The sequence below is a fragment of the Tripterygium wilfordii genome, chromosome 5, assembly GCF_013401445.1.
Source record: "Tripterygium wilfordii isolate XIE 37 chromosome 5, ASM1340144v1, whole genome shotgun sequence".
Taxonomy (NCBI): domain Eukaryota; kingdom Viridiplantae; phylum Streptophyta; class Magnoliopsida; order Celastrales; family Celastraceae; genus Tripterygium; species Tripterygium wilfordii.
This window is the reverse complement of record NC_052236.1, coordinates 12,900,258-12,912,533: the sequence shown is the minus strand read 5'-3', so window position 1 is coordinate 12,912,533 and position 12,276 is coordinate 12,900,258. Positions and strand designations below refer to the sequence as shown.

General features: G+C 36.7%; 2 protein-coding genes across 5 annotated transcripts; one reads left to right on the top strand and one right to left on the bottom strand.

The window, feature by feature from the left end:
* Positions 1-968: 968 nt before the first annotated feature.
* On the top strand, positions 969-6,183 carry LOC119998778 (zinc finger protein 7-like). 4 transcript variants are annotated; one of them, XM_038846199.1, is made up of 3 exons: positions 969-1,412; positions 4,784-5,042; positions 5,189-6,183. In XM_038846199.1, the coding sequence occupies exon 3, from the start codon at positions 5,266-5,268 to the stop codon at positions 6,007-6,009; it is 744 nt and encodes a 247-aa protein (XP_038702127.1). In that variant the 5' UTR covers positions 969-1,412; positions 4,784-5,042; positions 5,189-5,265; the 3' UTR covers positions 6,010-6,183. The 4 variants fall into 4 exon arrangements, with proteins under 4 accessions (XP_038702127.1, XP_038702129.1, XP_038702126.1 ...); XM_038846201.1 differs by having other exon boundaries at positions 4,741-4,806; XM_038846200.1 differs by lacking the exon at positions 969-1,412 and having other exon boundaries at positions 4,772-4,806; positions 4,885-5,042.
* Positions 6,184-7,491: 1,308 nt separating this feature from the next.
* LOC119998990 (probable transmembrane ascorbate ferrireductase 3) lies at positions 7,492-8,684 on the bottom strand. The gene is made up of 4 exons (XM_038846476.1): positions 8,440-8,684; positions 8,312-8,360; positions 8,026-8,225; positions 7,492-7,948 (listed from the first exon to the last, which is right to left on the bottom strand). The coding sequence occupies exons 1-4, from the start codon at positions 8,590-8,592 to the stop codon at positions 7,685-7,687; spliced, it is 666 nt and encodes a 221-aa protein (XP_038702404.1). The 5' UTR covers positions 8,593-8,684; the 3' UTR covers positions 7,492-7,684.
* Between the last annotated feature and the right edge of the window lie 3,592 nt (positions 8,685-12,276).

The window sequence follows — 12,276 nt, the reverse complement described above, 5'->3', positions numbered from 1 at the left end:
GGTAGTGGTTTGTAGATGAGTGACCTACGGTGGCCGGATCGAATTCCAAAAGTTTCAGTTGATCGCAGCTTCAAGGCGAGATTCCAGTGAAATAAGTAGCGGTTGGCGACAAACAAAGGTTGGGGATGAGTCATGACATTCCGACACTTCAGTTTGGTGGGTCGAGGGTTATGATTGAAGGCTTAGACGATCAACTTTAGGTTTCGACAACGAGGGGAAGAGAGAGGGATAGGAGGGAGAGTGTGTGAGAGAGGAGGGTAAATATAGTGTGAAGTTTTGAATTTTAAAATTTTTCCAGCTGGGCAAATGACATTTTATGCCACATAGACACCATGTAAACTTGGGATGTGTTAGACTACTTTAAGGTTGAATAGCATTTTTGGCTGGACAAGTTTTCTTAATAGAGTTCTTCTGCGAGATCTGGACTAGAGTGAATTCATACCCAAAAAAATGAGAGATTCCATATTCTATCTTTTATACTATTTTATTCAGAGATTTCTGTTTAATTGCACCTTAGTCACCTTTTTACCAGAGGATTGTTCAAAAAATGAAACCAGTGGATGCCTCTCTCAGGAGGGTGAGGGCTTGAACCCTTGAACTATTGAAGATACATTATTACTTGATGGGTCTACTTTTTTGGTGGTCTATGGCCTTGCCTGTCTCGTTGCATATGACACAACAGGCTATATATTATCTTATGCAGAGATGAAGCCTGACTAATAATCCAATCTAAAAAAAGAACACCAAACAAGAGATCAAAAGGCAATATATGGGGCATGTGCATGTAAAACTGAGAGATCAGAGATGGAGGTGTTATGGGAGACTTTGCCACATCTGACAAAAACAAAAATATAATTAAATCATGTAAATATTGAGAAGTAGAAAAAGAATCTGACCCACACTTTTTAAAGTGGGAACAGAATGAAGAGAAACATTTTAGTGTGTTTTTCGTGGGACTTGCTGTGTATGACCTATCTTGTTTTCCCCTGTCGCTTTGTTTGCTTTTGCTTCTCCTTGTCACTCAGATTGATCTTCTACCTCTTGAAGGAGTGGATTAGCCCAATCTTTCAACTAACACTCATTACTGGGGTTACTGTTAATCTGCCTATTATTTTATATGAATTGCCCCACCTTCCACCATCATCTCCCTCTGTTCAACTTCTGCTTGCCCATAATTAGACATCTGTTCTCTCTCTCTCTCTCTCTCATAATCTTATCTTCATTTATTCTCTTTTAGTCACCATTAACAACTACATGAGTGGGTAAAAGCTAGAAAAGCTAGTACTGTTAGAAATCACAAGTCTTGACAAGTACTAAGTCTCTGTCCTTGTTTTCTAAGGGGTACTTTTTTTCTAATCAAGCTTGCTTGCGTAGACCACTGAAGAACAGCCTCTGCAATTTCAGGATAATATGTAAGAGCTTTAACTAACTGTTCCCTTTTCTTCTAAATTAACAACTCCATGGGGCTTTTTCTTTGGCTGAAATGCTTCAATTTTTGGTCCGATTCTGTTCCTCTTCTCAGTCTTCTGTTCTTCTGGTCTGTGATGCCGCTTTTGCCCTTTTGGGCCATTTCCTTGAAACTAGTTTTGAATTTTTCTTTGATTGGTAATTTTAACTGCATATTTGTTAATTGATTAGAGTGGTTCTGCTACTGGCGCCAGGATTGAATTTTGAATCAGATACAGGATTTTTCATTGGAACTTGATTTGCTGTCATTTTTCTTGGAATTTGTTCTTGCGTGCTACAAAGCATATGCACTTTGTTCTTGCGTGCTACAAAGCATATGCACTTTGTTCTTGCGTGCTACTTATAAGTATCATATATCATACTACAACAATGAGAGTTGAATTTTCTGTTGTTTTATTAGTTTCACTGAAGTAATTTACTTGTAAGTCACTAGATCTTGTAAAGGCAAGAGGTTGGATTGGTTCAAAATAGAAACAATCATTGGGAAGGACTTCTTTGGATGATGTGAACTCTGGCTATTGTAACTACAGAATAGATTACTGGGTCAAATTTAGATGTAATCTAGTTGTCTATGGGTCTGAATCAAGTTTGGATTTATCAAGGAAAGATCTGCACACCAATGTCCTAATTGTTTACATTGCATGATTTTTTTTCAAATTGCTGGAATACGCATGTATTGAGTAGTGGCAGCAACTGCACAAAATAATGCCTTATCAATTTGTATGAAGCAGTGGTTTCGATGCTATAGATATATGAGATCCACCTGAAGAACCTCTAGGGCATTCCAAAGTAGCAAGTTTTTTGAAAGATGCTCATCTTTCTTATAAGAAAAGTTTCATGGTAGTCAATTTTCTGCATCAGTATATTGTGTTAGGCATCTACAAGGAGATTTGTGAACATTCGGAAACTAAAATATTAGTCTGTTATCCTTGTAGATGTTTATATTCTTCTTCTCCTGATAAAAAGTCAAACAAACATAAGTTTTCAGAGCAGGAAAAGCATTTGCAATAATAAAGAAAAACATCTCATATCAAGCATTATGAAAAGAAGTGAAAAACACTTGGGGTTGGGGCAATATATGAAAGATAAAGAGTTACGTTCAATTGTTTAAAAAATTAACAATGTTCCACTTTCTGGGTCTCCAAAAGCAAGATCCTAAGAATCTTTATGTACTGGAACAATTGTGACAATAATCAACCTGAAGTCTTGTCTTTTTTTACTTGATATAGTACGCAATATGGTGGGTATAACCAGGTTCTTAATCTGCTTAAATGCTCTTCCTAAGCTTGCCAATACTGTTAAGTGTTAACCTTTTATCTGAAATTCCCATCTGCTCGCGCAACTGCTTGATGTATTCTTTTAGAGTTCATTTTTGTTCCAGTACTTTGTAATGTGTAAAAGCATTGCATATCTTTTTTTTGTTTTTTCGTGGGGTAGTGCAGCAGTGGCAATGGTACGGAATTTGCAGGAAGAGATTAATGCCACAAAATGCATGTAGGGCTTGAATTAGCATATCTTTAGATAAAATGAGGTAAACAACTCTCGTGCACAAGGATCCCACAGTTGGCAGGATCAGGTATACGCAGGATATATGCAGACCTTACCCCACATAATACGTGGATAGACTGTTTTTAGGAATTGAACCTTTGACCTCTGTGTTGCACCTCTGCAACTCTAGCACTAGGCCACGTATTCGCCTATAAACCAGATCTTTAGATATAATCATAAAAAGGGTTTGGAGAAGAAGGGCCTATTAGTTCTGTATTGAAACAAAAGCACAAAACTCTATAAACAAACTTGTTGGTTATTTAACTTTTGTGATATTTATCTTCTTGGGAATCCTAGCTCTTATGAACTTGTCGAGATAATGTACTTCCATATGCTCACATTTTTATGTTATCCTGTTTCCTCTAGGCAGATGTTTCTAATGCCTATTCATTCTCTAGATTTATCATTTTCTTTATTGGACATGTTAGATTAGGTTTCAAATTTGCACTGTGTTCCTGGTGAACTCAATTTTTTTGCCATTGTGGTAGCTTCTTTTATCCGTTTCTTGCATCTATTTTTAGTTTGGGGTTCGGAATCATTCATAGAAAACGTTTTCAGGCTTATTGATCGTGTTAGGAAGTTGAGTTTGGCTTAGTGTTATTTCTGTGTTCTACTTGTGTTGACCAAGTCTGGTTTGACCAAGTACTTAATTTGTATTAGTTTTATGTTTTTATATTGTATGCTTGTGATCTTGCCACTTGTATGGCTAGATGTGGTTAGCTGGAAGTGTCTGGAACTTCCTTTTATAGCAAGTTGTAGTTTGTTTTTGCTGTTGTAAGATATCGAAAATAGTAAGAGAAACAGATTGTAGCTTTGTCTGGTTTTCTTGCTGTCAAAGCTGTTTTGTGTTGTTTAAGGTTAAGCTAGCTGCTTGCCTTGTAGTTTCTTACAGATCGGGTGTCTCATTTTTTATTATGCACTGGTGTCCATATATTTTTAAATATTATCCCTTTTATCCTTCACAGGCTACTCTTCTTGTTACTGTAACATTCAATATTGATTCAAATATTAAACCTGATGGTGTATGACCCTAGCATTTAATGACGTGTAGTTTTCCATAATTTTCCGAATGGTGAGCATGAACCCAACACTTGATCTTTATTCAGAAACCATTCCAAGTGAGAGATAACCACCTGTAATTTTTTTGTACTTTGTTGCGATCATTATGATTTCTATACTGCATGTATTATTGAAAAATCAAAATACGATAATCTGATCCTAGAATGCTAGATTTTTTTGATATGGCTTACAAAGGCAAAAGGCAATGTTTGTATGCTTCATTAGTGATTGATAACTTGCATTTTCAGGATGAGGAAACATTTTATCTGAAGTCCTGTTTGTGACACCTTTGCATATCTGTAGTTGTTGCTTAAAGTCCATATAAGTTTTAGAGCTTGCAGATACAATGAATCTGCGAAACAAGCTTAAATCAATTTGTCACGAATAAGTTTCTATATTTTCATGTTTTCAAGTTCTCGTATGTTCTTTAGCAGCGTGGTGGAGGGTTTTTAAGTTGTCCCACCTAATGTTCATGTTTGTTTACTAACTCCTTTATTCCACCTCATTTACCTTTTATCATAGGAAAGTAGACAAACCCTAGAAACTTAGGGAGTTAAAATCCTGATCCCCGGTTAGTTGTTTCTTGTTAGTCAGCTCTTTCTTGTTTGTTGCTTGAAAAGTACATTAAATATCAAGTACTATTTCTTTTGCTGTATTACGTCTAAGTTATGCTGTACCTGATGAGGATTTGTTGATTTGAGCTCTCCAGAAGACATGCAAATTATGTTGAAGGTTAGTGTATAATGATGAGGTTCAATGAACTTTGTTGCCAAGGATTATATACTCAGGTCGCTGGGTGATGTCTATTAGGACGACAGGTTTTCTCTTGTTCTCTGTTGAATATGTGCAAGTGCTGTACTGTCAAATGAAGCAAGTAAGGGAATTATATACTCTCGTCAGGGCTTGTGCACTCTCAAATAGCAATGTCTCCATGGTTGATAATGATGGTCTCTATTATGCTGAATATGGTGTGCAAGTTTTCTCTTGTGGTGCATAGCATGGTTTCTTGGTTCTAATATGTCCCTAGTCATTTTCATAATCTCTCTTTCTCGTGTGCCTATACCATTTTTCCCTATTTTTTTGTATTGCTCTTGATATAATTCTATACTTGCAGGTGAAGAACCGACTCAATTTTGTTCAGTTCTTCTCTGATAGCTCTTATAAAAGGTTTTTACGCTGCATTAGCTAAAGATGGTGGCTCCAACCGCTAACTTGGATTCTGAAAATGAATCTGAAGCCTGCAGTCAAGTAGCATCCAATTTATCAAAGCAAGAACCATCCCCTGATCCTTCAAAGGATGGTGCAACCACATCTTCATCTATCACAATCATTGAACTTCAACCAAATCCAATGCCTGTATCACTTGATCTAACACTCAATTTTAACTCCACTGATGTTAAGTTGAAGGGCATTGGTGAGACTAGCATTGAAGTAGCTGCTTCAGTCAATGCATCAACAATCCCCAGAGTTTTCTCTTGCAATTACTGTAGGCGCAAGTTCTACAGCTCACAGGCACTAGGAGGCCACCAGAATGCTCATAAGAGGGAACGCACAATGGCTAAGCGGGCAATGCGGATGGGAATATATTCTGATAGGTATACTAGCTTGGCATCGCTACCACTTCACGGTTCTGTGTTTCGGTCCCTTGGAATCAAAGCTCATGCTGCAGTGCACCATGGTGTGGTACCATCACATAGGCCTCTTGATTCGAGAGGTAGAGTGAGGTTTGAGGAAGGCTATTATGGGATGCCAATGCTAATGGAAGACGATGATGATTTCGTACCATTCTGGCCTGGGAGTTTTCGGCAAGTGGGGGAGGGTGTAGATGGTGATATAGGTATCAAGTTCGTTCAGAGCACAAACATGAATTTGGTAGCAGTGGTACCTCCACTACCAACAGATACATCGTCACCTGATCTTACTTTGAAGCTCTGAGTTATTATTTTTTTCTCTCTTCGATTTGAATTTCACTTTTGTCCAGACTTGTTACTCATCATAGTATTCACTTTTTGTATAGCGATATACGCATCGGCAACCGCTGAAAGCTTCTCCCATTTTGATCAGAATTCTCACTTGTGCTTAGTTTACTATGTTGGCTGTTGTTTCTTACTTTCTTCTCTACAAGTAATAGGTTAATTTTTGTGCCGTTTTGTCAAATGAAGAACCTGCGACGTCAAATTAAGCTCATGCTAGGAAAAATGTTCTCAAATCTTGTCCTTTGGATTGAAAAGAAGTTGATTTTGGTTTGAATTGTTGAAAAATATATAACTGGTCATGTTTCACAAATCAGTAACTGACCTCAATCAAAGTGGTTCTGTTCCGAAGGCAGTTTTGTTTTCATTGGAGGGAACCTATCTTCATAGGTTTCTTACCAAGAAAATCGAGGTGAAAATTGTTATTCCAATAATTTGAATGTATCATGGTTCAATTTTGGATGAAGAATTCTGGTTGCTGAGCTGCAACCATGGTTTGCAAACCAAACAAGTTGCGATGGCCTCTTTGAAGTGCCCGTTCTTGTTCTTCTTCTTCTATATTTAACTAAGTAGAGAGAATATGGTCGTCCAATTGCCTCAAATTCCAATCTCTGAAACAAAAGCAAACTGACCAGCAACAGCTGTTATACCACATAAAAGACAAAATATTATACTTGAATCAACCTTAAACGTTTTCGTACCCAAACTGACAGAAACAATAAACAATAGAAATACGGTTCATTAACTGCCTAGCACTTGACAAACCCACCAGACATAAAATGGTTTATAGGGCTAAACTTCATGAAATCTATAGCTCAACAGTAGACACTTGCTGCCACTCTCCATCAACTGCTTCTTTCCACAAACTCACATTGTTATTCCCATCAGCCACAGCCAATAGATTGCCAGTCAGCGACCATGAGACCCTCCAAACTGGGGTCTTGAAATCCTTCAAAGCCTGAACTCACTGGAATTCTGGTACGGTTGTCTATGGTAAGCTTGACCTGACCTACTTGAGTTCTCTAACATGAAAGTTGATGATAATTCGGTGTTAGAGAAACTCCTTGTGTTTTTTAGATTGCATCAAGATAAGGTCAACATTTGTTGATTTAGTCAATAAGACAATAACCCAACACATATTAACTATAAAAATAACTAAATAATTATAAATTTGTGAATAATCTTTTAATTCACTTCACAGCAGTTTTGTACATCTCAAATACTAAATTGCATATCAAGTAATTTTTTTAGTCATGCGCTAAACACTTTTCTACAATTCAATTCACGTTGATCAAAACACAACACACTGCCAATTGACTAAAAATTTTACAAAATAGAAATATTGATTTTGATTGTATTATAAAAAATCTTCTACGAGAGAAACTTGTGAATTATTACTGACTTCATCGATTTTAAACATCTCTAACATAACTCAGTCTGAACATCAAACAAAATACAACAAATTACATAATCATATACGTTCTCAGTTACACATCAATCAACCAGAAAAAATAAAATTACACACTTGTTAAATAATCATATACCTTCTCAATTACACATCAATCAATCAAAAAAAGAAAATTACACACCAATCAAAACCTTAATGATTAAGGTATGAACAAAACGAGCATCATCAATCACACATAACGCGCAAGAGCAACAGAAAGATCGACAAAGACGCCAAAGAGGAGTATAAATAGTGCAGTGAAGTTCATCAATCTTGATTCACGACTGTCAGGTCCTAAATCAAGAAATCCATATTTTTCCATCATTCCAGTAAGAGCTGCACATGTTGCCATGTACAGGAGTGCTCTGCCTCCGCATATGTGCCACGGTAGCATTCTTGCTCTTGATTCCATTGAAGATCCTGGAGCCATGAATGTCGCCAATCCAAACATCCACTACAATAAAACAAAACTTAAATGAGATTCTAATTTCAGTGTCAAGGAATGAAATAAAAGAAAACTATTGCTTGTACCTGTAAGCCGAAGACGATGAAGGTGCCTAGGCCGATCCAGGAGTGTAAGCTGTACAAATCCTCCGCATGCTTCATATCGTGGAACCTGAAAACTGCACATATTCCTACAATTCCGAGTACAATTGCAGAGAAGTGAAGCATCATGTGAACAAACTTCTGTACTGGATGTGTCGCGATTACTGTCTTGTATGCCATCATTGCTGCTCAAGTTGAATTGGGAAATTTTTGTTCTTTAACCAAAATTTGCAATTAAATAATGATAAAATGAGAAGTTACCGGAGCCTACCTTCACCAGCTAGAAAAATGAATCCACAGTACATAAGAAATGGGTGAACCTGCAGTGAAATTAACGACATTAGTCTTATTCAGCAAACTCTTACGAGAGATTAAGGGAATAGTGAAGCAATCGTTTACATTGAAAACTCGGTCAGGATTGTCAGAATCATACTCAATGCCCCCACGATAATGCAATAACCAAACCAACATTAAAATGAAAGCTAAGATGCCAAAAACATGAGCAACTACAGTTATACGAGAGGCCGAGACCCTGTAGAATTCACGATCCATATCCAATCGCCCGTTGGAGTAATCAAAGAATTACTGGCTGATGAAGAAAATGGAAAAAATCTTAGGCTTAAATAGAGTGTGTTATTGATCTATGTAGAGAAAGTAGCTCGACACTATTTGGGTTGCTTGAGTTGTCGGTTTGGTATATAAACAAAACTTCGTGCTTTAGCAAAAGTATCAACAATCCATATCAAGCTGGACATCTCAAGTTATAATGAACACGAATCTTTTGTAAGCATGTATGGATTCAAGTAGTTTCTTGAGAATTTGCTTTAAATTGGAGAAAGAGACTTCGGAATGGGGATGAAAAAGTATTTTGGGTACAAGAGCATGATTTTTCTAGAGGCAAAAGAAGGAACAGAATATCGGAGAAAGGAAAACAACACTGTTAAATGAAATTAATGGAATCCCCACTTTATATACAAAAAGCTACATCCAAGAGATAATTTAAAGTTCACTTCACGTATAACCATACGATAGGTTATTGGGTGGTCCGGCCACACCACGTCACACGCTGACATGGTGTGCCACACCCAATAGAATTACGACAAATAGCAGCCCAGGCTTGTCATTTACTCATTTAATAAGCATTTTCTAGCAAAAAGCAAGAAAATGAAGCTTTATCCTTTAATAAGCATTTTTCAGATTAACTATCGGACAGACTTGCAAATCTTACAACCAGGAAGACAAATAAACATACCCAAGTAAATAATTGCACACACATACAGACAGAGAGAGAAGCTCTTCCCAGTATAATTTATCCACCAACCATGAGAGCAGAACCGACAGAAATTATGGAGAGTAAAGAGCATAAGAGAGGATCCCCTAAGGCAGCCAGCCATTAAAACCTTTTTTTTTTTGGTGAGTAAGCAAGAAATATATTAAACACTAAAGTATAAGATACGAGGGGCATACCCTAAGAAAAAATTTCATGGAAAACTCATTGTCATGGCATGAAGGCATGAGCTCAAACTACTATAAGAGCAGTCATAAGTGAACAAACATCACCAAAAAAACTCAAACCAAGGTGTTAAAAAACACCATACATACTCAACTTCCAAGATCATAAACCATATATGCAAAGAACCCAAATGCACATCATAATAACCCCCAAGCTTGACAGAGCCACGGAAACTCATTCATATCTTTGAAGGCGCCAAAATAGTGAGTTTACCCTTCACCATTTCCATAACAAAGTCGATCACAAACCGAGAAGGCCTCGAAGATTGATCAGTACCCAAATCCACAAAATTAATATCTTCTTGACACCAACCGGATCGTCATGTTTGTCAAGGGGTATTGTGCAAATGGCGAAGTAGCGCTTCAATTTGGGGTCGTCTGGAAAATCTAATTTGGGAGCTTGAGAAAATTAGCAAGGAATCGGAGACTATGACGCTTATGTGTATGATTTGAGTGGTTTACATTCATTTTCGAAAGTTGAATAGTTTATTTTGGCGACCACTTTTTATGTTCAAAATTTATATCATTGACAGAGGTTTTGCACTTTTGCTCCCCTGGACACCCAAGTAATTTGCCAGGTCAATAATGAGCTGTCATCGACAACTGAGTTGTGACCATTTAATTGGTCCGGACACACCACATCAACTGATCATGTTGTGTGTCCGGACCACCCAATAATTTCTCATAACAATACTATCAATTATCATTGAATATTTTCAAGAACATAATTACGTGTCTTTGGTATATGTGTTAATTTCTTCTATGTACTACGTGATTTGATCGAGAAATACACCAAAATTTTATATAACTAAACAGCTAACAAAGTCCATGATTAAAAATTGCAAATTAAAACCCTATTATAATTTATTTCAATACTCACTTAGAATTTGGATTCAAACATTATTTGTTTGGAACCTGATGTTCAAAACTCACTCAGTTATGCCGACATATCAAAACTCGCTTGGTTATGTCGACGTATCAGGTGGTCGGTTTAACAGTTAGTAAGTGACTTCTCGGTTGTGCTTCAATGATCTGCCTGGGATAAAATGTGAGCTAAGGGATCCCCGAGGTGAATTTTTAGGGAGGATGTTTCAACGCTCAAGTTAATTGAAAACGTTATTAGGAGAATAGAGTATGCTCGATGCTCAAAACTATTGCTTTTAGCAATCAATCAAGAATTAAGAGTTTTAGATCGTTTACCCGGCGCTGGATGACTCCTTTTATATGAGTATGAGTAATCTAATTTTGGTAGGATTAGATCTCTTTCTTCCTGATCTTTAAGAGGATTTTCTGGATGGTGAACCTCATCAACTCCCTCATGATTCTCAATTTCCTACATGTACGGTCACCCATGGTTTTTGAGGTGATGCCACTCGATTTTGCCGAGATGTCTTCTCTTTGGCCACATTGCTCGGGTGCACTATTTGATGACTTCTCAGGTACCATTTGCTTTGCTCTACACATCGGTTGTGCCTTGATCTGCAGTTTAGTGGGAGCCTATTCGTTATCTCGATAATGTGTTAGTTTGGCATCTTGGTGCCATGTGATGTACTTCGATGTCACACGTCGTTACATTAGTGGAGGGTATTTTTTTATTAGGGAGCGGTTAAATACACCACAATATCAATTTAAAATGTATGGGTTTTTATAAATATACTATCCCAAATTTATTATCATATTATACCTTCTGCCATATCAAACCATAAAATCGATCCATTATAAGCCCAAACTAATATGAAATAAATTGTCCACATTCAAGCTCCAAGTACTATTAAGTATTTAAAACCCTACCCTGATCAGATATTGAACTTTCTAGATCTTTTGAGTTTTGACAGTATATCATATAGATTTTAGCATGTAGCAACAGTGTTGGGTAACAATAAAAACAGATAAATTAACAGCAATTAAAAGATGCTATTGCAAATAAAGGTTATAATACTAATCAATGGCGAACTAAGAATTAAATGTAACAAAAAAATGGAACTTTCTTCATCAAACAGATATTCATATCATCTAAAGTTTGTTGGCCACAAATGTTTTTGCCACATACATTAAGAAAACAGAAACGCAAATTCATCACTGTTAAAAGTACACAAAATGTATAATAAGTGCACTTTCGCACTTAACTTGCATTCTATTAGTGAGAACGGATCATATATTGCGAGGGGAACCTGGAGGAGGTATAACCAAGAGATGATGTATAGACTGCATAAATGAAATCTACCCAGAACGACAGGGATTGTGGGGGCCAAGGTCTGGACTTGGATTAAAAATGAACTAAGATCTAAAATCAATGTCGAAGTCGATAACTTAATGTTTTCAGTCTAATACAACATGATCATATTGTATATGTATCATGAACCCTCAAACCTCAACAAACTGATATCCCAACCACTTTAAAATACATGATTTGTAGTTAGGGTCACCACAACCTTTTTGATTGCACACCTATAATTCAGTAAAACTGGATTTATCAGAGAAGTGTATATCAAAATTGTAGTTTCTATACATACTATCTTCTGGAAGACAATGCAGCCCCATATATCCTGCAATGGAACAAACACATGGCTCAATCAGTTTTTTAAAATTTTCATTCATAATAACGGCTTCATATAGCATTGATTTCTCAAATTATCTCGTTGATTTCGAGAAATTTTGCAAATTCTTTGATACAGAGAAAGCGCGATAAATTCGGAAAATAAAGTAAGTCTAGTAGTTAAGCTT